At 32.2% G+C, this 25,628-nt stretch overlaps 4 protein-coding genes across 7 annotated transcripts; 3 read left to right on the forward strand and 1 right to left on the reverse strand.

Moving 5' to 3' along the window:
* Window positions 1-984: 984 nt before the first annotated feature.
* LOC124828875 (uncharacterized) lies at window positions 985-3,530 on the reverse strand. Of its 2 annotated transcripts, none has more exons than XM_088114336.1 (6): window positions 3,294-3,530; window positions 2,312-2,449; window positions 1,817-1,894; window positions 1,603-1,731; window positions 1,299-1,524; window positions 985-1,217 (listed from the first exon to the last, which is right to left on the reverse strand). In XM_088114336.1, the coding sequence occupies exons 1-5, from the start codon at window positions 3,426-3,428 to the stop codon at window positions 1,300-1,302; spliced, it is 705 nt and encodes a 234-aa protein (XP_087970462.1). In that variant the 5' UTR covers window positions 3,429-3,530; the 3' UTR covers window positions 985-1,217; window position 1,299. The 2 variants fall into 2 exon arrangements, with proteins under 2 accessions (XP_087970462.1, XP_047158225.2); XM_047302269.2 differs by having other exon boundaries at window positions 1,817-1,879; window positions 3,294-3,521.
* A 760-nt stretch (window positions 3,531-4,290) lies between these two features.
* Window positions 4,291-6,522, forward strand: LOC124829030 (uncharacterized). 3 transcript variants are annotated; one of them, XM_047302459.2, is made up of 4 exons: window positions 4,291-4,436; window positions 4,798-5,009; window positions 5,101-5,217; window positions 6,109-6,522. In XM_047302459.2, the coding sequence occupies exons 2-4, from the start codon at window positions 4,809-4,811 to the stop codon at window positions 6,157-6,159; spliced, it is 369 nt and encodes a 122-aa protein (XP_047158415.1). In that variant the 5' UTR covers window positions 4,291-4,436; window positions 4,798-4,808; the 3' UTR covers window positions 6,160-6,522. The 3 variants fall into 3 exon arrangements, with proteins under 3 accessions (XP_047158415.1, XP_047158432.1, XP_047158424.1); XM_047302476.2 differs by having other exon boundaries at window positions 4,314-4,470; XM_047302468.2 differs by having other exon boundaries at window positions 4,358-4,477.
* A 2,481-nt stretch (window positions 6,523-9,003) lies between these two features.
* LOC124829052 (basic salivary proline-rich-like protein (DUF1421)) lies at window positions 9,004-13,432 on the forward strand. The gene is made up of 3 exons (XM_047302494.2): window positions 9,004-9,411; window positions 10,873-11,151; window positions 12,118-13,432. Exons 1-3 carry the CDS (start codon window positions 9,100-9,102, stop codon window positions 13,270-13,272), a joined length of 1,746 nt encoding a protein of 581 aa, XP_047158450.2. The 5' UTR covers window positions 9,004-9,099; the 3' UTR covers window positions 13,273-13,432.
* Window positions 13,433-16,604: 3,172 nt separating this feature from the next.
* On the forward strand, window positions 16,605-25,570 carry LOC124829061 (zinc finger (CCCH-type) family protein / RNA recognition motif (RRM)-containing protein). Its single transcript, XM_047302506.2, has 5 exons — window positions 16,605-16,784; window positions 17,998-18,888; window positions 20,856-22,052; window positions 22,326-22,661; window positions 24,763-25,570. Exons 2-5 carry the CDS (start codon window positions 18,103-18,105, stop codon window positions 25,207-25,209), a joined length of 2,766 nt encoding a protein of 921 aa, XP_047158462.1. The 5' UTR covers window positions 16,605-16,784; window positions 17,998-18,102; the 3' UTR covers window positions 25,210-25,570.
* The last annotated feature ends 58 nt before the right edge of the window (window positions 25,571-25,628 follow it).

The following is a 25,628-nucleotide window of genomic DNA, read 5'->3' on the forward strand; positions in this document are numbered from 1 at the left end:
ACTTATACACCTAACTTTTACAAAGGTTGCTTTGTCTAATCTGTCTTTTCCAAGAGCTGAAGAGTGAAAGTTAATATTAGGTTATAGGAAAATTGCAATTTACTTTATCTTCTTATAAATGTTTACAGAGAAACTTACCAAAAAAGGACCTTAATATTTGCAATGAAGAAAACGAGCATTTGAGCTTTTGCCCGTACCGTTATATATGTATGCAATGTTTCTGTAATGATGTTGCTTAAAAGTACTGCTGTGTTTTTTGATATAGTATACTGGAGTTCTTGCAGTGTTTAATTGCCAAGGAGGAGGCTGGTTCCTTTTCTCACAATGTTTCATATGGCAGCAATACATTGGTCTGATAATTAAGTCAGTATCAGGTTTCTTTTGTATGCAATCAATGTCATTTTCTCCTAATTACCTTTTTTTTCTCCTTTAAACACTTTTGTGCTTTTATCTTACAATGATCAGCTATTTGCCACTGTTGAATAGGTTTTATCTATCATTTAATCTTGTGTTTTTAGATTAGGAAGAGTTTGCCATATCAGAAAACACTTTTAATGAAGTGGTAGCTAGAAACACATAATTTAGTAATTGTGTAAAAATGTTTTACACTAAACTAAAATTAAAAAATGTTTTAATATAGTAATTTGGCTTCATAATACTGAATTACTATTTTTATAAATGTTGAAAATTCTAGATTTTCCATTTTTTTAAGAAAACTGCCTTTGCATAAAAAGTGAAATGAGAGAAAATGTCTTCAACTGTGTATTCTTATCATTCAATGTGTTTTCATATAAATTCATGAGTTTCAGATATTAGAATGAAAATTAGAGTGAAATTCCAAAGAAAAACACAGCATAAAAACATATATCAACATTATAAAACAAGTTGTGCATAAGTGTGTAATATGGTACTGATAAAACAATTTTCTTAATGCAAAAGTTGTTAACGTCAACATGCATATAGGATAGACCAATTGACACAGTCTTAAAGACTAAAATGAAAGGACAAAAACCTCAATCATAACCCAGTTTAGAAGTTGCTGCCAAGTGTGATCCAAACATAACTTGAGATACAAACTACATCATTACACTTCTTAACATAAAGTACTGTCTGCCTTTAGTAAAATAGAATAATGTCTGCATAAATTTTAAGGTAAGTTGTTGCACATAATTGCATTCTCCATTCTCAACTAAGGAAGATCCTCATCTTCATCCAAACTGCAAAATTAAATGAGAATCAACTAGTGACTTTCAATTTTTGAAAAACTTGAATTGCAGTATTAATTATATGGAACTTACCTTAGTTTCGATTATTACGGAGGGATTGTACAAATGCTTCAGACCATCTTAGCCTTTCAGCTTCTGGCACAGCCAAACCATCAATGAAAGGATTCCAGAAGCCATCAGGACCAGACAGAACCCAACTTACTTTTTCTGGTGGTGAACCAGTTAGGTTATGCACTGGAGCTCTGTTATTCTTCTCAAAATTAATTTTTTTCTGACTATCCAGCTTCACAGGTTTCTTCTGAAAACATTAAGCTAATTACATTAAATGCATTACCATTATTTTTAATGTCATAAAGTCTATAGTTTTGAAACTCACTCCAGCATATTGATTAGAGTGTTTGAAGGACTTGGGAGTGTTTATTTCTTCTTGCAATGGTGAAGAATAAGCACGATTTCTACAACTTCTTATACCACGAACAATTTTCTCTTCTGATTCAACTGCAAACTGAATCGAAAACATAGATAAGATTTTGATAAACAATGTAGATATATGTTGAAATCAAAAGTTACTTGTTGGTTGGATTTTGCACCTTAGGTATTGGTGTACTTGGTTTTTCTGCCAGTTGTTTTCCTTCTCTAGATTGGGTATAATTCTGCAAAAAATATAACTTTAAATAAAAATAGAGAGTACTTTAAGCCACAACTCCTCAATTTTTGTGCAGTTGTTTTAGGTACATTGTTGAACAAACAGCACATAAGGTAGGTGCACATGTGGCATAACTAATACTTCTATGTTGCATCTTCAAATCAAGAAAAACAAAATGAGCTATTACAAGTTAAAATTTTCAAAGGAAAATTGTGAAAGAAAAGTAGTCTGAAAAGGGAAAAGGAATTGAGTAGGAGCCTTGTTAGTGTTACAGAGTGGTGTGTTATGTCTAAATACGAAAATGTTCAATAGTTTCAATGTTTTTCCTCTCCGAAGTTTTTGTGAATATTCAGAATGACTCATCTTCTTTACTAGATGTTACACTTTGCATTATAAATACATACTTAAAAAAGTTGTAAAATATGAAATAAGAACTCACAGTACTTGTGTTTCCATCTTTTGATATCTTTGTTTCAGTGATATCATGATCTCCTGCTTCTTGTGCTTCTTGTGCTAGATATTTCTGAACAGAAGACAGTGATCGAAACTTCCTTCTAGTATTTGGTTCATAGTAATACTGATCAAATAATATAACATCAAAAAAACACTAACAATCAAATCCTTGCAAGTACAGAAAGAATACCATTTTTAAACATCAGATGTGCTAACTGAATAAATGAAGAACAAACCAGAAAAATAAACAAAGTACTTCTCTATCTTCTTTGCTATGATTATCTTAAAGGGAGGGTTGACTCAATAGGTTTAACTTTGTCTACTAAAGAAAATAACTTTCTTTGGTGAACTGTAAATAACCCTTTAGAAATCACTCACAATAAAACTGCTTATTTAAGGAATAGACTTCTCCCCCAACAGATCTTTTTTTAACCTAAACTTGGAAATCCAAGTCTTGACCACATACTAAATCCTCATGGTTATTCATCATCTATATCACACCATGTTAATTAATCCTACAATTCCTCCAAAAATAACATTATTTGCACAAAAGGGCACTGTTGAAAAGTTCAAATTTCAGATTCTCCAAATCTAGAATCAAAAACTAATTTCTCACACTAATATCCATTCAAAGAGCTAAATATATCCAGTCTAGAATCAAAAACTAATTTTTCATACTAATATCCTTTCAAGAAACTAAATTTATCTTTATAAGCATGAAAAAAATGCCAAAACAGAATGTTTTGGAACAGTTATTTGCAATCACAATGACAATGTAGAGAGTAGAGAGAGTTTTGCCTAATGAGGGAAACAGATCCAAAATTCTTTCCAAAACTGTATCATCTTTAACAATGGTGTTATGCGCAGATCAAAACTTTAAGAGTAACCCTCAAGATGACAGTGATACAATATGCATGCATGCATGAATGAAAAAACAATACTTGATGGGTGAAAAAGGGAAGATGTACCCTGTCAACATGAGTAGGCCTAGAGGGTCGAGCTTTTTCCTCCACAATCCAACCTTCAGGAAGCTTGAAATGTGATGAAACACCGACATGCAGATCCGATGAAACGCCGTTGAGAGCGTCTTCTTTGCAAGACATAGTATGCTACTGTTGTTTTGCTAATGCCAACAATACTGTCGTCAGTGTCTGTTCACTTTCACCTTTTACCTAACATATCATGTCTTTTATTGTCAAAAATATCCACATTTGCATTGCGGGCTTGTCTGCACTGGTCGAATAGTAATTAACTCTGTTAGGTTAAGAGGAAGAATCTTATTCAACAATAAAATGTAAATGTTTTCCATTTAATAGTTATTATTAAATTGTTTTTTTTAAGGTTCGGAAGTTAATGATGATACTCTCTGTCTTTGTTGTGTTTACAAATTAACTATATAGGACAGAATCTAGACTCTGTATTTTATGTTATGGATATGTAATATTGTACATAAAGGCACATAGGTAAAAAGAGAAAATAATAACAATTATAGATAGACATGAAAATACAATTTAAAAAATAAAATAAAAAAGTGTACTAGTTTAGTTAATCAATTAATATATTAATTATTAAATAATGATAAAAGTTCAAATTTGATAAAAAAAAACGTATTTTTATTTTTTATTTTCATCACACAGGCGTTTCTTTCACTCAATCTAAATAAAATATTTGTATTTCTATTATTTTTAAATGCAAAATCTTAAAAATGATATATATATATATATATATATATATATATATATATCATTTTATATATTACAATAGTATTTATGACATTTTATATCTATATTAGAGTCCATCGATAGGAGGAGGAGATGCGACGAATGTAAATAACAATTTTCTTAAAAAACCATAAACTATATTTTTTATAATCTTCTGTCTCAGTTAAAAGAATTTTAAAATCCATAGAAGTGGAATGGATAATTCAATATTAAAAATAAAAAAACTAATATTTTTGTTATATAATAAAGAAAACTAAGCCTAAATATATTAATGATGATTTTTTAAATATTATTATTATTAAATAAAACATTTAACCCTCTCCCAAAACCTTCTTGTTCACCAGTTGCTCTAGGGATACAAGAATGATTGGCAGACTGCACTTTCTTTCGGTGAGTGGCCGGTGGGGTGGGAGGTTTCTGCCGTGTAAGAGGTTTTCTTTGATTTTTTCCAATTCCTGGTTAAATTTATCTTTTTTATCCTTCTTGCACCATTTATGCTTTTTTTCTCTGTATTTTACGATTTCTGCGTCTGCATTCCTGAACTTGTTATAGACTTCTTTTATGCTGTTCTAGTGATTAGATAGGTTGCTTGTTGAAATCTGTTTGTAGTTTTCTTTGAATTGCTTTTGTGCCATAAGTTAATAGGAATTTATGCTTAGCCTTTTAGTTGTTTCCCTCTGATGAATATAATTTTTGAGATCCTTTTTCATATTTGCTAATATAATAATAATAATAATTGTTGTTTACTTAGAACAACTCGCGATGAGGATCTATGAAAAGTTAAGAGAGATAGTGAAGATTCAAAAGTTCCGCAGATTGGTGTCATATACTGGGTTTTACTGTTTCGCCACACTCATAAGCTACGCTTATGTCAACAATACGACAAGAGCTGGTTACTCTAGAGCCGATCAATTCTATGCATCATACCCTGCTGGTACCGAGCTTTTAACGGACACTACCAAGGTATTTTCTTTTGTATGATGTAATCAATTTGAAGATTAGAGCATATTATTTTGACCTAAAGTGTGATTTTGGTGTTTGAAATTTGGTTCAGTTGTACAAAGCTGCTCTTGAAAACTGCTTTGAAGCTGAAGAGTGGGGTCCGTTTGAGTTCTGCATCATGGCAAAACACTTTAATCGTCAAGGGAATTCGCCATATGCTTATCATGCGGTATGATGCCAAAGGGCGTGTTATTAATTGCATTAATGTTGCCGAAAAGAAAAGGATTCTTAGTCCATTTGGGTTTTGCTTCTTTAAGGAAATGTTGGGAGAAAATATTGCATAGGATTATTCGCCCACCCCTTTGTAAGTGGTGAACAGTGTGATTTCTGAATTGTGAGAGTGACATAGAGTGGTCTTCTCTTGAATGACATGGAGGTCCTTGATTAGAAAATTTTGAAAAAATTCCATAAAAACTGTGTTCTGATATGATCATTTCTACATGTGAGATAAGTAGAAGTTCTGTTTGCTGGGTTTGATGTATTTCTAAACTTTTCTTTTAGTGTGTCAAAGGAAGATCCTGAAGTTTTTACCTGTTATATACTAGGGGCAAGGCTTAAAAAAAAAACTCTTTGATGACAATTTTGACTGCAACATAAGGTTTTTGGAGTTTTTGTGACTGCAGTTTCAATTGCATTTTTGTAATTTCCTGCAATATCAAGAAGTGCAATAAAACTATGACTGCAATTAAAATCTTGGTTAGGGACAAATCTAGTTTAAAACTGTAGTATAATGCCCAGGTTGATGACTTTCTCAGTCAAAGTAGACAGACCTTCATTTGGCAGGAGGAATTTTTCTCTACGTTTTGTATAATCAAACAATAACAGATATGGAAGAACTGATACAAATATTTTTCATAATTGATCTTGCTGAAAGCTATGACTAATAAATTTATCAAACATTAATAGAATACTGTTATTTTATTTTTTGGATAAAATCTTACATAAAATTTCAACCATGCTTCTGTGTTTGTTTAATTTTGTTACATTGTTCCGTTTCTTTTGGATCTCTACAGTGTTTATGGAATTAACAAAAGAATATGACGTGTTTGGCTTCTTTCAGCAATACTTGGCACACCTCCTTTCTCTTGGACAACTTGATGGAAGTGGTTGATCAGAGTGATTTACATATAAACTATGATGAAGTATGACAGTAGAAACTTTTGCAATATATGAAGACATGTAAAGGCAAATGAGAAAACAATGAGGTTTGAGTACTTACTGAGATTTGAACTCCCTGTGCATTCTACAGCACTCTTAGGAATAAGGAACAAAATATGTGTAGCATTTTGTCTCTTTTCCGTAGGGTAACAACAGATACTCAGCTTTCTTCCTGTTCTTTGATATTCAAACTCAATCAGTCTCAAATGTTTCTGATTGAGTTGTTTACAGTACTAATTGTCTAATGCTATCCTAATTAAGACTATTTTAATAAATGCTGGCATTTAAATGAAAAATAGTTTAATTTTGTTTTTAATTATCTTTTCTTTTCCATTATCTTGTCTTTTCATATGCAACACACAATAAGTATCTTGTCTTTTCCATTATCTTCTCCTTTATCACCCTTTTTAAGTGTCACAATAATTATTAAGTCTGAGTATGTTAGAGTAATTAAGTCTATTTAAGGAGTAATTACTGGGATCATCATCAAGTTGTACCTAGTTTTCTAGGTGTCTAGTATAGACCTTTGATCTTCCATATTCTCTTGTATCAAATTTCTATCATTATAAATAGAAGATTATAAGAGGGGATTTTTCAAGCCCTCCAAAAATATTTCTTCTCCTCTTTTAATCTTAAGTTTAGGAACAAAAAGTTTGGAATTCTTAACCTATTTTGACCACATTAATACCTTGGATTACGTAGAGATTGCAAACATAAGTGAATTTTTTGCAAAATGGGTAAAAAGGTGGGAATTAAACTCTTTGCAAAAATAGTATAGTGATTTGATGTAGAATATAGCTTGACCAATTTTTGGCTAAAAAATATAACAGTATTTACAGGGTCATTTACCTCTGTCTCAATTTCTGCCATGTCTGGTAACATCCAGTTGCAATGTGACTGGATTGTCTTTCACACACCTAGATAGTTAATCACAGCAATTGTGTTTATGACAAGCCTTTGTTATGCCAGAGTGGTTGTTCAAGTGGAGTTTTCATATCTCCAAGCACTAAATATTTTAACTATTTAATCGAATATGCATTATTAAATCTATTTCTTTGGATTCATTTGCTTATAAAAAGATAAAGGGGAAGTAGCTGTGTTATATGATGCATGTTTGATCCAATAGTATCTGAAATTTATATTTATGTTTTTTATGTGAAAATTATAAATTATTTGTTACAAAATCTGCATCTAACTTGATCCATGGTGTAACCCGCTGATATTTGAGAAAAATCTGTAAACTCTATAATAATTATAATTATAATAATAATACTAATATAACTATATACAAAGAGGATTTTTTTTATCCTTTTAATTACTATTTTTTAAGTTTAAATAATTATTCATAATAAAAAAATATTTTTTAATTTTATCATTTTAGTGATTTTTTTAAGTTTGAATAATCATTAATTATAAAAGAACTTTAATTCTTTTATCATTTTAGTAACTATTTTTTTAAATTTAAATAATTTATCATATTATATTTTAGTAACTACTTTTTTAAATTTAAATAATTTATCATAATATTATTCACGCAATAGGACTTATAATATTTTTTATTTCAATGACTAAAATTTATTTTATTTATAATTATATTTATAACTATATATATTTTTTGTTTTTCTAATTTTACTCTTTTAATTAAACTAGTATTAATAATAAGAATTATATTAATTGAATAAAAAATTACGAATAGATATTGGGAACATGTGTTGTCTTGTGTATCTTGCATGTGACATTGGTGAATTGAATGAACAATGGTAGACCACCCATGAGTAGGGTGTGCAGCATAGTGTAAAATCAGCATGCTAAAATTATGTTTTTAAATTAATAAAATATGATTAGATTCTTGATTTTCTTTTATTTTTATAATTGCTTATTTTGAGAAAATACTAAAATTATAAAAGAAAACTAGGTTTTTTACTTTTCACTCTATCAATCCACTACAAAAATTATACTCCTTCATTTTCTAAAAAATATATTAATTTAAATATTCAATCATATTAATTTAATTTAAAAACTTAATTATAATGAATTTATAATTTTGTTTATTAGATAAAGTTTATAATTTTACGTTTATATGGATTTGTTAAATAAACTTTAATTAAAAATGGAAAAAATACACTAAGAAGGGTTAGTTAAAACATAGTCTCTATTTTCATTAATTTTGTTTAATGTGAGATTATTTTATTTTTTTTTCAGTTGTTCAATATGGTTCAATTTTTATAATTTAGATTTAATTTTATCATTTTTTATAATATCATCTAAATTGTTAAGGATAAACTATATATATTAGCAGTGTTTGAATAATTGTTATTTTTTCATATACATGATCGTCCAACATAGTTTTACTTGAAATTAATTTAATTAATTAGATTTTTTCAAAGAAGAGCAAAGGAAAGAAATAATTTTTTATAATAGTAAATTAATAAGATAAGTCTATTTATATTATCATTGGTTAACAGGTTGTTTAGAACAAATATATTTATTAACAACGGTTATATTTTTTTTCAAATGATGTATAGACAAAATAATCTTGATAAAAATATCATATTAAAAATAAAAGATAAAAAAACTAATATTTTTGTTATATAATAAAGAAAACTAAGCTTAAATATATTAATGATGAGTTTTGAATTCTCCAGTTATTATATAATAAAAAATAAACAGAAACTAAGAAAAAAAAATCTTTTAAGACTTAGTTTGAGCGAGGAAAAGAATGAAAACCAACACAAAAAGATAAAACAGAAATTAAGAAAGATAAACAAATAAATTTGTATTTAAGAGTGTGAAACTGCAGAAGGAAAAAGGATATTCTTGAAGAGGTTTTCAAGCTTTTACTTATGCTAAGAACTCACACCACAGCGTCTCACACCTAACAAAACCACAATCGATGAATACAACGCCGTTTATGGACAAGCAGATTATGGATCTCACTCATGGATCTTCCACTGTGCAGCAACACAGCAAGGACTTCATCGACCTCATGAAACACGAACCACCGCAGCAACAAAATCATCATCGTGAAGAAGACGATGATGAAGAGGAAGAAGAAAATGCGCGTGGTAATGGGATCAACAAGGACGACATCATTCCCAGTTACGATTTCCAGCCGATTCGTCCTCTCGCCTCTTCCAGTTACGATTCTGCCCCCAATTTCGGTGCTGCATTCTCACGCCCTTGGAACTCCGATTCCAACTCCAAAGTAACTTTTCCCAATTGCTCTTTTGCTTTCAAGCCTCAATTTTTTTTGTCTTTAACCTTTTTGCTCATCTGGGTATTCTGTGTTTTTTATCATCTTTGTTTGTTGGTTTGTGGGGTGTTTATTAAAATTAGTTGTTGGTATTGGATTAATTAGGGTTTAAATTAGTTGTTAATGTCTTGTTTAGTGATCATCTGTGAGGTTGCACTTGTCCTACTGTGATTTGTGATTGCTGTTTCTTACTCTTTAAGTTTTGTTATCTCTTTTCTGTAAATTGAAAAAACTTGATTTGGATGCGTTGCTTAGAGATTGACAATAACTCAGATTGTGTTATGTGGTGATTAACTGGTATCATGGACACGCACTTTCAAACGGTTATTTGCTTGCTATCTTTCAATGCTGGAGGAGGATATATGTAGCTATTTTTCATGGGGTTCTTTGATATGTGCCTATGATATATTATGTTGAATATTTTGAATTGCTATAAAGATTGTAGCATTTGGGACTTCTGTGTTTTTTCGGTACAATAAATACAATCTTTCCAAATGATTTTTTGTTTCTAATGTTGACTTGTTATTGACATACATTAGTGAACTGTTTCATTATTGTTTGCTGCTTTTAAAATTTTTCATATTTGAATGTTTTTGTAAATTCTATCTTGGCTAGTGCTTAGAGAAAATGGAAGTTGTGTTTTTGTGAAATCTGGGGGTTCAGCATTGGAAGTTAGGCTGAGCCGGTTGTGGTTTCTATCAAAATGCCACTATCCAGCTTGAGTTTACCATAAAATTCTATGGACATGGATTCCCCGCTTTCACATACTAAGGGTTATTTCACATACTGCATGAAAATTGACTGGGTTAGATCTTGGATACTTATTTTAATTTAGGTTTATCAACAAGAAATAAAGTCATTTGATCGACATTTGATGATTCTAATTAGCTGAATGTGCTAATGCCAATCCAAAGTTGTATAGCCTGTTGGTGTGGCTTGTTAAATTGGGGCCTTGTGTTCATAAAAATCTTTATTTTCTGTTTGTAAAATACTAATGCTGTTAAGATACTTGCTGTCTAGACTGGGTTCCAAATATTAGTTATCTATGAGTAAGTTGTTAAAGCCCAATATAGCACAGCATGATAGTGGCAGATTGGCTGACAGCTTCTATTTGAAGACTATGCATAGTTTTTACATGTCATGACTGCTACAGTGTCCTTGATGGCGGTCAGATTAGCTGTGATAGTGTGTTTCACCGTTTTATTTATCATTTACGACTCAAATTTGAGTTTTCCTCTCAGTTTAATAGGTTTAGTTGCCATTTTACTTTGTTGTTTTATCAAGGTTTTGTGTATTTGAATAGTAGGGTAATGATTCATTTGTAGTGTTGTGTAGGAGGAGTAATAACTCCTTGTACTGTCATTATGGTTTTTATCTTCACAAATTTTATGTATCCATCCTTATTTTGTGCAGAATTACAGTTCTCTGGATTCATTGGAACCTGCAAAGGTGATTGTAGAAAAGGACCGAAGTGCTTCTGATGCTTCAATGTTGTCTGACATTGATCGCACGGTGAAGAAGCATATGGACAATATGCTCAATGTACTGGAAGGTGTCAGTGCACGGTTAACACAACTAGAAACTAGAACCCACCATCTTGAAAATTCCGTGGATGATTTGAAGGTATCTGTCGGGAATAATCATGGTAGCACTGATGGAAAATTGAGGCAACTGGAGAATATTCTTCGAGAGGTACTTTATCTATCATCCTCCATTTCCTGTTCCCTTCTAGCCTTAATAATTAGTAATATTTTATTTATGCTGAATGAGTTCAAAGGTTGACGTATCCTAATCCTATAACCATTTTTCATGTACAACTATTAAAATTGATCGTCATGTTTTTATATTCACTCCAGGTATCATGACAATCTTTCAATACAGTTGTAGGTCCTTATTTTGAGTTCTTTCTTTTCTGTCCCTAAATTTTCCTAGATAACTTGTATAGCAAAATTATTAACAAAAAAAAAAATGTGGCTCATACACAAGAATCTCTTGTCTGCAGTTGGAAAGTTAAATGTTCACAAGCTTTTCCTATAAGTAATAGAACACCAGTTGACCGTTCATATGGCAGGAACATAGGAGTTGTTTAGGATTGCAATGTTGTATGTATAGTTTCGGTGTGGTATGTTTGATCCCAACGGTGATGCCATTCTTTTAGTAAGGTTGCTTTTCCCATACTTTATAGACTCGCATGTTTTGATGTGTGACTTTACATGACTTGTCTTTTTGTTATTAGTTTATATTGTGAAACTCTTGCTGTAAATCTTTACTTGTGCAACATAGAAAAGTGAATGATATTGAAACGTTTGTGAATTTGGTTAGTTCTCTCCAATTCCTACATTGTTTTCTACTTAAGATTAATATTAAGCTTCAGTGAGAAGTCTTTTACACGCATGATTGAATTTAATACTGTTTTAACTTTTCTGCAATAGTGAAAAATATCATTAAAAAGTTGTAAACTGAATTTGTTACTTCATATTCAAAAAAGGAAAAGTAGAACAATTTTTTTGTATGAATGTTTCAAGGCAAAAGTTATGATGAGGGCTATTTGTGAGTAGCACTAAAGCTAATTTATCCCGAAGCTTTCATGATATATGCGAATTTATTTTCATACTACTCCTGTTTTTACCTGTTTTGTTTGATATATGAAACACACAGGTGCAATCAGGGGTGCTAACTATCAAGGACAAGCAAGATATAATGCAAGCTCAGCTGCAATTGGCAAAGCTACAAGTGTCCAATACGAATCAGAAATCAGAAGCTCAATCTAGCACAACCACCGATCCTGTGCAGCAAGCTGTTCCTGCTCCTGTGCAATCTCAACCACAGCTTCCTACCCCTGCTAATCTTCCTCAGTCCATTCCTGTTATTCCTCCCCCTAATGCTCCACCTCAACCTCCTCCACAACAGGGTTTGCCACCACCCCTTCAAGTTCAACTTCCAAGCCAATTCCCTCCAAACCAAATCCAAGCTGCTCCTCCGAGAGATCCATATTTCCCAGCACCTGTTCAGTCTCAGGAAACACCTAATCAGCAATACCAACTTCCTTTATCACAGCCGCCACATACTCACCCCGGTGCAGCTCCACATCAGCAATATCAACAGACCCCACATCCCCAATACCCTCAGCCGTCACCTCATGTTCCTCAACAGCAGCCTCCACCACCTCATGTTCCTCAACAACAGCCACCATCACATCCATCTATGAATCCATCTCAACTTCAACCTCCTCTGGGGCACCATGTTGAGGAACAACCACCTTATCCTCCTCAGAATTATCCTCCCAATGTCCGCCAGCCACCATCTCAGTCCCCCACCGGTCCTCCTCCTCCTCAACAGTTCTATGGGGCACCATCCCACTCGTACGAACCGCCATCTAGCAGACCCGGTTCAGGGTATTCTTCTGGATATGGTTCCCTATCTGGCTCTGGCCCTGCTGAGCAGTATCGTTATGGCGGACCACCTCAGTATGGTGGCAATCCTGCACTGAAACCACCACAACTGCCAACTGCTTCAGTGTCTCCTAGTGGTGGAAGTGGTTACCCTCAGCTCCCAACTGCCAGGATACTCCCACAAGCACTCCCTACTGCATCTGCAGTGAGTGGTAGCTCAGGTTCTGCTGGAACTGGAGGAAGGGTTTCCGTAGATGATGTGGTTGAGAAAGTTGCTAATATGGGATTCCCCAGAGACCATGTAAGGGCAACAGTTCGGAAGCTGACTGAGAATGGTCAATCTGTGGACCTAAATGCAGTGCTGGATAAGCTCATGAATGATGGTGAAGTCCAACCCCCACGAAGTTGGTTTGGTCGGTAGCATAATAACACGATTAATTCATGTATAGGAGAACCAATTGCTATGAAAGGTGGTTTATGTGGAGACTTTATGTTTGGTTGGATTGTGCCAAAGTGGATGTTTTAACTCTTTTCTTCTTTCTCTATTCTTGTTCCTTGGAAAGTTTAAACTTGTTTGTTTACTTTTCTGGCTCTGATTTATGACTATCTTCATCTTACTTTGTATATCCGCAATAAATAGAAGTTGATTTCCATAATTATTTACAACAGTTCAAGTTCTGCCAGATTACCATTTAGAATAGTTCGTTTAATAGTTACTGTGATCATAAATTATTGTTGTTATTGACATGATTGATTTCTGTTGAGGAATTATTCTAAGTACGGAATTGATTGAATTTATCTGAGTTGAGATTTTTCCCTATCAATATTATGAACATTCAAACTCTAATGACAAGTTATATGATCTAATCTAAACTATTTGATACTATTAAGAGTGAATGATAACTGGTTTAATGTTAAATCATTTTAGTAAGTTTGTTTCACTGTTCTAAATTTTGAAAAATAAAAAAAATTGCAATTAAAATTAATTAATTAATTTTTTCTAATTACAAGTTAAAATTTATACAATCATTTATTGTATTCATGAATTTTGAGTAAAATTACATATTCAAAAATAAAACAAAACTATTTTTGTTTTTATTTTTTTAGTTATGAAAATAATCAAAACAAAAGAAAGTAAAGTTCAATTTATAAATTAAGGGAAGTAACTTTCCAACAGAGTACCATGAATGGAATTTTTTATATAAGTAACACTATTTGTCTCTACAAGTAAACAAATCTGTGATTAATATTATTAGAGATATATAGAATATTGAATGTTTAAATCATGTAGATTGAATGTTTAAGTAATGAGACACTAAGAACTATTACTGCATATTTAAAAACCATTAATATGTTTGGATATTAATATCTTGAACATAACTTGAAACCAATATTTGCATACATGTCATTCTTGAAATAAATAAGAATGTAGTATTTATATAATAGACTAAATTCGAATCTTTTAAAAAAATGTGAATATTTTTCATTTGATGTAGTGAGTTTATCTATTTATCATTTTTTTTGTGAATTTACTTATTTAGTAAGATGATTAGTTTGCTTTCTTTTTTAAAATTATACTATGTTTTTTAAATAAGTATATCATATAAAAAAAATAATTTTTTTTTAAAATTGAAGTTAAGAAAATGATATTTTTGTAATAAAAATTTGTAAATATGTGCATTCGTTTATTGCTGATTTTTTTTTAATTATAATAACAATTGTCTATTTTTCTAAATAGAATAAAAACAAAATATTGTTTAAATATTTTCCAATCTAAACAGTGTTGTTTAATAGGTCAATGAAAAGTTGTAAAGTATTGTTGCTTAGTGGGATCACTTAATGAAAAAAAAAAAACATTTTTATAATTAATGAATCTGATTTCATTATTAAAATATTAAGGGAATGAATTTCCTTTGGACATATCAGAAGTTATATGAAATATGTATTTGATCTTGAAAAAAAAAAGCAGTGAAATATGTCAGCCACCTGAGAATTAGAAGAAGAAATTAAACAGTTTTATTTTCATCTTTTAAGTGAATTTTTGATGTTAGAGAGCATGTAATATTTTGTTAAATAGTTTAAGAAGATAGGTGGTTTAATTAAAAGTATAATATTATATTATTTTTTCTATTAAGGGGTTTGAGTTATATAAAAAAATTTAATAACTAAAGTTTAATTTTACAAAATCATCATCTTTTAATTACTAAACTTTTTAAACCCTCTTTCGCTATTTGATCTTAATGGTAAGCTTATAACTTTAATTTAAGTGTTTGTCAAGAGGAATTTAGTGTGTTTGGTGTTCTAAGAATTCTTGTTTGAGGAAAACATCTTTGGATTAATGTACATATTATATATAACTACTCTTGTTATAGTCATGCTATATATTTTGAAAATCTTAGATGATTGATGTAGTATATTTTACCATATGTATATGTTATGTATATTAATTTTTCCCACAATGGTCAGATTTGTTTTCATATTGATCATGTAAGGATGAGAATATAGAAAAATTTAAGGATTCAAGAAAGTGAAAAAATCTATTTTTTTAGTTGTTATTGTAACCATTCAAATAAGATCATTATTAAATAATAATATTTAGTATAAAAATATAAATCTATGTATTAAATATTTACCATTCATTTAAAAATTTAAATAACTTTTTTAAATAAAAATATTTCTTATTAACAATGACACACTACGAATACGAATATTTGAGTTAGTAAATATATATTTATATCTATTCATATAATGTGATAACTATATTACTATTATTTGTGAAACGTTTATATATATATATATATATATATATATATATATATATATATATATATATATATATATATATATATATATATAATTAACATATATGTACTTACACCTAAAAATTATAATTATAAAATATAAAATAAACAATTAATATTAAATTACAATATATATAACTTTATTATATCAACTTAATTTAAACAATTATTGTGATATAAAAATAATATGCAATTCTTATCATATAAAAACAATATACAGAATTTTTAGATAAATTCATTAGTTCCACTTTATAAAGATTTAAATAAATTTTCACTTGGTAACAGATTTGGATAAATAAATTAATCTATTCATTTAAATCTATATAGTTACACTTCATAAAATATTATTTATATTATAAATATCTAAATGTCACAATTATAAATTATTTTTATTTGTTTATATAATATAAGTCCATTAATCAAAATAAAAGAAAAATATATTTTTATTCAAATATTTTTAAAAAATTAAATTTATTTTATATTAAATATTTAGTTATAAAATTTAAATATAATCAATAACTACTATAAAAATAGAGGATGTTATATTTATATATAGGAAGGACTCATGGAAGAAAAATAACACATGTATTAAAGGTTTAAAGGGAAGAAAAGAACAAAGTAAAAAATTAATTATTTTTTTCTTCTATTCATCTTCATATTTTTATTTTATTTTATTAAATCAATTAAATTATACAACTTTCATTGTTTTTTCTCTCAAATATTTCCAATCTACTAAACCACTAAATAAACAACTTCTAATTAGAAGCAATTATAATTATTAATTATTTAAAATTTAATTTGTATGATTGTACATTGAAATTACATTCTAATTAACAATAAATACACAAATAAAATATAATTTTCAATTTACATTGTTTTGATCTGACAAGCGAAAAAGGCAAAGACGGAAGGGGAGAAATAATAAAATAAAATTCGATAATAAAAAATCATCTGATTAAGGTGTTGTGTTTGTTTCCTCTCTTGCAAAGTCTCCAAGGCAGAAGAGAGGCGCAGGCACCAGGCTCTCACTCTAAGCTCCTCCATCGCCCAATCGCCGCGGCCACCACTGCTAACCGCAATCGCCGCCTGGCTCCGTAGTGCGTTGTTCAATTCCACCACTTCTTCTTCTCAGGTTTTCTATCTAATTTCGTGGACAAGACAATTGTTTATTCTTCGAATTGCTTTGCTCCTCTATCCTATCCTAATTGAAGGAATGAACGAAATAGCTACACGGGTGGGCGATTGCTTTCTCTTTAGGTTTAACTGAATTTTCGTGTTGTTAAAGGGATGCGTAATTTCGGTGGTGATTTTCTCTGTCGCTATGTGTGGCACAATACATAAGTGCACAACCCCTCATGTACACAGTGTAGTGGTTGTTTGTTATTATTCGATCATTTGAATTGGAGAAAGTTATTGCAACGCCGACGCCGTGTGTTGCGAATGAGAATGTTTGTTAGGGCAAACAGCACTAAACTAAGTGGATCTTTCCAATTAGGCAATCATTTGGGGTTAATTAGAGACAAACAAAGACGTGTTGTCTTTTATTTTGTTTTATTTTTTGTAATTTTGTGGATTCCTAGGGCTTCTCCAGCAGGTTTTAGCTGCTTATTACTTTGGTGTGGGATATATTTTAGTATTTAGTTTAATGTGGTGAAATTTTTTATACTACATTGTTTTTTATGATAATGTTGGGTAGCTGGGGATCTGTTATCCCTTTTTATATGTTTGCACTAATATGGTTGTATCCTATTATACTGTGTGATTATTGCTGAATTATGTTGCTCATATGCTACATTTGTGTTTTTTTAGTAGTCTTTGGTGAACCTTTACATTTGGTTGTGTATCCTCAAAAGTTGGATGGTTCTCTAACTATGATGCGTGAAAAAGAGTTAAGTTTTAAGTGATTAAAAGAAATATTATGGTTTTATTGTGTTACTTTGCGCCAGTGTTGCATAGTTCACATATTAGGGACTTGCCAAATTCTAAACTTATTGCTTAAGGTGCTTAGTAGGCATTTCTCACTCTCTACGGTTGGGCTGATGATTGTAAATTTCGTATAGATATATCCTCTCATGCATTCTTTGAGTTCCTTGGTTGTTATCTTTTGATATTCTGGAAGTATCACAATTTTCAGAAATTAGTTGCCAATTTGACCACTGACATTTTCCTTGCAATTGGGTGTAATGATACATGACTAGGAAACTTGTCATTAAAAGCTAACGTAACATGCATGTAATCTGCTAGTGCCCAGTGCATTTGCTATGGGTAATTTTGCTAGTCTTTTATTTGAGATTATGATGCCAAATTATCTCACTTTGGATCTCCTATATTTTCTATTGATGTAGGTTCCTTTGTATTTCTGGGGCTGTTTCTGACAACGTAAGCTGGCTTATACTTTCTAGTTGGTGTTTGGAAGAAGACACTGTAAATATTGTGTTATAAGTGAATCAATGGAGCTGAAAGTTTCGTCTCCCAAACCTGAGTCTGTTGCACCATCTGATTGTGTCAGTGAGCCAGAGGAAAAGGAAGTGAGTGAAGACGATGATGATGATCGTAATCATAAGCATCGAAGGAGGGAAGCTCGCTCTCAATCTTTGGAGAGAGATGTTTCAGATCCTGTTATTAATAGGCCATTCAAAAAGCGTAACAAAACTTTTGGTAATAGGCATCCCTTCAGGGTAAATGAATCACAAGCCTTTGAAACACTGAAAACTTACAGCGATGCCACCTCAGATAAAGATATATACTTCAAGTTTGATAGAAGGCGCCCTGGCTTGACTTCAGTTCCTCGACCACCTCTGGAAATGAGTCAAAGACTACGTGGAAACCCATCTTTTCCTGGAGATCCTGGTGTTGGCAGGGGAAGAGGCAGGGAATCTGGTTTTTGGAATCAACGTGAATCTAGGTTTGGCTCAATGGATGTTGCTTCACAAATGGTTCCACAAGGGTCCATTCCACCAAGCCTTTATGCTGGACGTGGGATACCCAATGTTTCAAATGCACAAAATGCATCGTGGAATACATTTGGCTTAATTCCAGCTGTGCCCAATGGTGGTCTAGATATGCTTCATCCAATGGGTTTACAGGGAACGCTCAGACCACCTATTAATTCTTCTTTGAATGTGAATATTTCTCGCCAACGGTGTAGAGATTTTGAGGAGCGTGGATTTTGCCTTAGAGGGGACATGTGTCCTATGGAACACGGTGTTAATCGGATTGTCATTGAAGATGTTCAGGTACCTTGTTTTTCCTATTACATTTCCTGTTCTATAGCTAAGAATGGTGAAGCTTAAATTTCAAATTGCATGAGGATTTTTCTACAAAGTAGAATAATGTTTTTGTTTTGTTTCACTTTAATGGAAAAATTGATTGGCTGTAGGTAGAATCAATTCAATGTTATTGCACATAAATTATGTTTTAGATTTTCATGTGGGTGATTTAGTAGTGGAATCAATTCAATAGTATTGCATGCCAATAATGTTTCAGATGTTCATGTGGGCGATTTAATAAATGATCTAGCTGGCATGGTTGGGACAAAATTTGTCAGAGTGACGGTTTCATTTTCTTGGTTTTGGGCTGTTGTAGGAATGTTTGGTTAGCTGATATCCTCATTTGCATGTCTAAATTTCCTTGAATCTTAATGCTAAGAATCCATGCACATGGGAATTTGACCCTTAAAAGCAAACTATTAAGTTGGGAGAACCAAACACTTAAATACTCTACAAAATATCTCATACTACTCAGTGTGGGAATTAGGCACCCCATACTATTCAATTCCTTATCATTGTACTGCTCCCAAAAGTCAATGTCTCAATGACTTTGTCTTTATGACACTTTTTACATGGTGGCACTTCACTCAATTTCCTTGTTGGTTAGAACCCTCCATTGATTAAAACCCTTTGTAGGTAGCCTTTTTAGAGACACCAGCAATTAACTCTGATACCAGTTAATAGGCACCTAAACACTTGCGGAACTCCCAAAATATTAAGTTGGGAGAACCAAACACTTAAATGCTCCACAAAATATCTCATACTACTCATTGTGGGAATTAGGCACCCCATAATATTCAACTCCCTATCATTGTACTGCTCCCAAAAGTCAATGTCTCAATGACTTTTACTTTGTGACACTTTTTACATGGTGACACTTCACTCAATTTCCTTGTTGGTTAGAACCCTCCAGGGATTAAAACCCTTCATATTTCAGAGACACCGGCAACTTACTCTGATACCACCTAAACACTTGGGGAACTCACCCATAAAGCTAATGGTGGTGCACCAAATACTTAAATACTTGAGCATCCTATATTACTCAATGTGGAATTTGGGTAGCGTGAAATACACAAGTTCCTATCACTTAATCAAACTGTTCTATCAAAGAGAAAAAAAGAAAGATCGTTCCTTACTTGTAGAGTAATTGGAAGTGCAACAATGAAGCATGGCTTACATTATACTATATTAAATACATTTCTTATAAAATGCAACACCAAACACTGAAAACATAAATGGGTCTTAGTTGAAGTAATTTGTTAATTGAGAAACTTATTGTTGAGAATCAGAATAATATATTTTGTTTATTATTATAGTCATGTAATCTTTAATTTAGAAGAAACAATATATCCTCTATTCATGTATAATAAACGTAGTTAGTCAATTTATATAAGCTAATATCTGCTGATTATTCATACATGATTTATAGTCCAATATCTTTGTGTTTTATATTTTAACACTTACATTAAGGCTTAAGCCAACGAGAAGAAGTTACAATATTTAAAAATTAGCTTTACAAATTTTGAAGTATGTTTTCCTCAGTTTCTCTCCAGTTATGTGTCATTCCTCTAGTTTATATGGATAAAGAATAAAATCATGATTAGGGGGATTTTTTTTTTAACTGTCGTTTATGAAAATTTTCCCCCATGTTTTCTGTTTTGTTGGCATTGCTTTTTGAAAATGTGATATTATATGAACACACTCGAACATGGCATGTTTGCATTTAATTTTTTAATAGAATGTTTACATAAAACTATTGGGTTTTCTGTAACACATTTGCATTTCATTGAACTTTCAAATATCCAATATCAGTCTTTATTTCACACATGGTATGAACTGACTGTGGGGTTGGATTAGATGTAGTGATGAATATTTTTCTTTATAAGGTTCATTCATTGTGAAACTAACTAATTAATTTGTTGTTCATAATTCAGAGTCTTTCACAGTTTAACCTTCCTGTTTCACTTCCAAGTGCACACTTAATTGGAGCACCTGCTGGATCTGAATCTTTACATTCTGTAAATGCTTCTACCACTTCGATGAACAACAAATGTTTACCTGGAAAAGTTTCTAAGTCTGTAGTCAATGATGATGGTTTGACATTGGATGGGGCTTTTACTGGTCCTGCTGGTTGCACAAGTGGAGCTGATCTTTATGATCCTGATCAACCACTTTGGAATGATAGTGGTCTGGAGCCTTCAAATGCCCTCCTAACCCTTCAGTCATCTAAGAATGAGGAAACTGAGCCCATATTGAATGATGCTCCAGATGGTGATTGTCCTGTTGGAGCTGCCAGAACATCTATCAGTTCACAGGGTGCCAGTTCATCTGTCTGGGCCAGAATTGGTAGTTCAAAAAACAGATTTGACATAAAAGAAAAAACTAACACTGCAATGGGTTCCTTTCATTATCCTGAGAATCAATTAAAGGAAGATAACGATGAATTAGTTGGTGCTCACAATGCTTCTTTTCAAGTAAAGCAAAATATAGCAGATGATGCAGACCCAAAAGCCTTGGATGTCTCTTTGAAAGCACAAACTGATAATATGCGTACTATACGAAAGTCATCACAAAAGGCATTGCGTACTCTATTTGTAAATGGAATACCTCATAAAAGTAACAAGAGAGAGGCACTTCTAGCTCATTTTAAGAAGTTTGGGGAAGTTATTGACATTTATATTCCATTGAACAGTGAACGAGCTTTTGTGCAATTCTCTAAGAGGGAAGAGGCTGAAGCAGCTTTGAAGGCACCGGATGCTGTAATGGGTAATCGTTTTATCAAGCTATGGTGGGCTAATCGTGATAGCATTCGCAGTGATAGTACCAACACTGGGAATGGCATGATTGTAACTCCCCGTGGGCAGGCACCTGCTTTTGTTCCATCTCATCCTGTTGTCACTGATAGGGGAAAAGACATCCATCAAGCTGATGCTTCAAAGACTACATATGAAGTATCATCACCCACTGATCAATCTAAGCCTGTCATCACTGATGGACTCAAGGTTCCGCCTCCTTTGCAGAAGAAGCTTGTAAACTTGGAGAATCTAAAGGAAGAACTGCGCAAGAAGCAGGAAATGCTAGATCAGAAGCGCAATGAATTCAAGCGCCAGTTGAACAAATTTGAGAAACAAGTAAAACTTAAAGACCCTTATTTTAATTGTAGTTGATTATACATTATTTTACAGGCCAATAATGTTTTGCCTGTAAGAAGCTAAATATAATACCTTTAGTGATGATTGGTTAGGCTTTAATGTCAAATAATAAGCAATATTACCCTTTCCAAGTCTATGGGAAGTATATCTGGTAGAAGTTAGGCATATTCATCATTATCCTGTTACTTTATGTTATCATCTTTCTTGTATAGACATCATTCCTCCCTCTCATCATATGGGCTCTAATTACAGGCTTCTGGACTCAAGGGTGAATTGTCTAATGAGCAAGCTGCCAAGAGACTCAAATTAGGCACAGCGTCTGATGTTGCCAAACTGGCTTCTCCTCCTCAATCATCGGATACTGAAGGTGGTATGACATCCCCACACACAGAGGCAGCAGCTGATAAGAATAAACAGCTGGTCAATACTGTACCCCAAAGTCCTAAAACAAGTACAGCAGCAAGACTGCAAGAACCTACAGGCTTGAAGCACCCAATTCAACCATTAATGCCTCTAAATAGATACAAATTGGACAATCGTCCTGCTGCATTTCGTATCATCCCACCTTTGCCAGCTGGTCTAACTAATGTAAGTATTCTCAATGTCTTATGTAGTCAAGAGATAGGAGAATTTTTCAATGGATCTCTTTGTTTATGCAATTGTTTTTACTATAAGCCCCACACACAACCCCTGTTGGAGATTCAGGCATGCATTCACATTTGAGAATAGTAAATATTGGTGTCACATACATGTTCATCTTTATTGGATAAAGTTTACTTTGATCTGGAATCCTGATAAGACTTTTAAGGTGTATATTGGGAAAAAAGTTCAAAATTAGAAGGTACAAAACAGTTAACAGTAGTTGGACAGTTTATGGGTGGTTAGAGGAAGTTATTTAATCTAGTAGGGGTTATCTTTGGAGGAAACGGTTCCTTCTGGTGGTGGTGTGTATTTTGTTTCAGAACAGGGCTTGTCCTGTGTAGAAGGGAATTTCTTGCCTTGGAAGCTGTTGGATATTTTCTTGTATTATATTTTTTAGAATTAGAGTGTTATTTACGTTGTGCAGGAAGATTTGTGTGTTAATTTCTTAAACTGAATTATAAACCTGGTTTCTTGTCTCCAAGAAACCTAACAAATCCCAACTTCTGCCATCAGTGTTGTAGTCTCTCTGCTCTTTTATTATCTTTCTGGACTCCGAAGTCAGACCCATTTTAGGATACTTCTTTTGTAATGAACCAAAACAAAATATAAATCTGAGTCTTCTTTTTATTCATGATATGAAGTTCCAATAAAGAAAGGTATTTTAGAAAAGAGTTTTTTTTTTTTAGTTGAGATTGGTAATTACTGACTTTCTTATTTAGTGTCAAATTAGTTCTTTTTGAGTCTTAAGGGAGTACTCCCCAGAATATATTTTCATACCCTGAAACATCACCTATGGGGATTGCATTTTTTCAATCCACCTGTACTGTTTTTTTATTCTTTTTTTGTTGGGGGTTGACATTAGTGTTTTCAGATCTTAATTATTATAAGAGAACAGAATTAAACGAATCAAGTTGGCATTTTTTACTTGTCCTTTTTCCAAGTTATTTGCCATTTATTCCTTTCTTTTCGTCTTTCTAAATTGAACAGAATTATAGCATGTGTTCTCTTTATGATGTACACTCATGATTTTTTGCTTGCCAATTTGCTTTCTACTCCTTAGTGTAGAGAAGTTTCCTACCATCATTGTGAGAAGGGGGTAGAAAGAGTACAAAAAGTATACTGTAATGGAATAGACTGTATAAAATGACCACCTTTTGTACAGATATTACTACATTAGGAGTGCAGTACAAAATACATCTATGCTATACACCCATGTATTCTCAATAACCTGAAGGAAAATCTTAATTAACTCTTTACACTCTCTATCAAGCTGAAACATAGATTGACGTTGAGCTTGTTTCAAATAAATCACAGCATAACCTACTCAAAGCCTTAGGGAATAAATAAGCAAGTTGGTCAACGGTCACTCGTGAGTTTTCTGTTTAGATAAAATGACAACATGCTGTATACTCCTCCTGGCATATTGGATTTGATGAGAGGAATATGGCAGCCTGGTTATCAAATCACAATGATGGAGGGGCAGACTCTCAAATCCATTCTCATCTTGATCTAACATTAATCTACTCACATGAGTTCGCAATTAGTCTGAACCATAGCATGATATTCTAATTCACTTGATGTTGCTAACACATTTTTGCTTCTTATTCCTCTATGACATTAAATTATCTCACGAAAAAGCACAGTATTTTGGGGGTGGATTTTTAATCTGTAAGAGCCCCTACCAATTAGTTTTTGACCTTGCAAGTTGTCTTGATTGCTAATACAATATTAATTAGATAAGTTGAACCATTGCGTTCCATGAATATGCTTTATTGGCTGGTCTCATCTTGTCAAACCTAGAACCCCAAGTGAAGTATATCTCGTAGAATTGTTTTTCAGTAAGAAATCATACATGAGATCATTTGTTATGTATCAGATGGAAATAAAATAATTTTTGTGGTTGATTTAGTAGAAGTCTATGCATGGTTTATTTAAAGTTTATGCATTTATATGGTCACGTCTCAGATTCGTTAATGTGCCATTATTAAATGAGAGGCAGTCTTCTCATCATATTCCATTTTTTCTCAAATAAATTGCTGTTCTTTAGGTTGAAGTTTTGAAGGAGCACTTCTCACCTTTTGGCGAACTTTCCTCCGTAGAGCTAGAAGACGTGCAAACAAATGATAGTATCCAACAAGAGGCTCATATAACTTTCACTACTCGTTGGGCAGCTGAGAGGGCATTTATTAATGGTAAATGTTGGAATGAACAGAATCTGAAATTCATGTGGTTGACACCATCTATTTCTAGTAATGCGACCGGTGGTAGAGAACGATCTCAATCTGCTCCCAAGGAGCCCTTAGATTCAGATGACTATTCTAAAGAAAAATTAGGAAACTCTGTGAACCAAGAAGTGATTGAATCAGATGGCGAGAATAGAAATTCTGAAACTAGAAATGGTTTGGAGCATGTGGAAATGGAACCAAATGAAGATCCCCAGTCTACCACAAAAGTTTCTTCTCCCAAACAGTCACCCGAGGGGAGTGTCTGTTAAGGATCTACTAATGGTCAGATTTGTACAGCAAGGTAAAATTTTAAATCTATCAAACTCTAATTTTCAGGGGCTTATTTTTTGTTTCTATTTTCAATTTCTGAAAAGTTATTATTCCATGTTCCTTTTTAAATGCTCAGAGACTTGTAAATTTCCTTCTTTTTGGCTGCCTCCTGTATTTGGTGGTATTAGTGGAATGATGCATCATGTAGTTCACTTTTAGGATACAAGTTTTGAGGTTCAAAATTCTGTTAAAAGCCATTGAACGCTTACATAACAAATATTCGGAAACCCTTTTCCCTTTATGTCTGTAGTTACAGTGGAAATATAATTGAAGCGGTTAGACACTTAGTTTGATTGCATACCTTTAAATGTTGTTTGGTTCACTTCTTCCTATTATTTTAATTTCCTTCAATTGAGTA

This window comes from Vigna umbellata, chromosome 4, assembly GCF_029865625.1.
Source record: "Vigna umbellata cultivar VRB3 chromosome 4, Vumbellata_1.0, whole genome shotgun sequence".
Classification (NCBI taxonomy): domain Eukaryota; kingdom Viridiplantae; phylum Streptophyta; class Magnoliopsida; order Fabales; family Fabaceae; genus Vigna; species Vigna umbellata.

Coding starts and splice junctions, on each gene's coding strand:
- LOC124829061 (XM_047302506.2), top strand. CDS start 18,103: ATGGAGCTGAAAGTTTCGTCTCCCAAACCTGAGTCTGTTGCACCATCT. Junction 18,889..20,855: donor TTGTCATTGAAGATGTTCAG/GTACCTTGTTTT, acceptor TTCATAATTCAG/AGTCTTTCACAGTTTAACCT. Junction 22,053..22,325: donor TGAACAAATTTGAGAAACAA/GTAAAACTTAAA, acceptor CTCTAATTACAG/GCTTCTGGACTCAAGGGTGA.
- LOC124829052 (XM_047302494.2), top strand. CDS start 9,100: ATGAATACAACGCCGTTTATGGACAAGCAGATTATGGATCTCACTCAT. Junction 9,412..10,872: donor ACTCCGATTCCAACTCCAAA/GTAACTTTTCCC, acceptor TATTTTGTGCAG/AATTACAGTTCTCTGGATTC. Junction 11,152..12,117: donor TGGAGAATATTCTTCGAGAG/GTACTTTATCTA, acceptor TGAAACACACAG/GTGCAATCAGGGGTGCTAAC.
- LOC124828875 (XM_088114336.1), bottom strand. CDS start 3,428: ATGTCTTGCAAAGAAGACGCTCTCAACGGCGTTTCATCGGATCTGCAT. Junction 2,450..3,293: donor GGCCTACTCATGTTGACAGG/GTACATCTTCCC, acceptor TTATTTGATCAG/TATTACTATGAACCAAATAC. Junction 1,732..1,816: donor CAAGTACACCAATACCTAAG/GTGCAAAATCCA, acceptor TTTTCGATTCAG/TTTGCAGTTGAATCAGAAGA.
- LOC124829030 (XM_047302459.2), top strand. CDS start 4,809: ATGAGGATCTATGAAAAGTTAAGAGAGATAGTGAAGATTCAAAAGTTC. Junction 5,010..5,100: donor TTTTAACGGACACTACCAAG/GTATTTTCTTTT, acceptor AATTTGGTTCAG/TTGTACAAAGCTGCTCTTGA. Junction 5,218..6,108: donor CGCCATATGCTTATCATGCG/GTATGATGCCAA, acceptor GGCTTCTTTCAG/CAATACTTGGCACACCTCCT.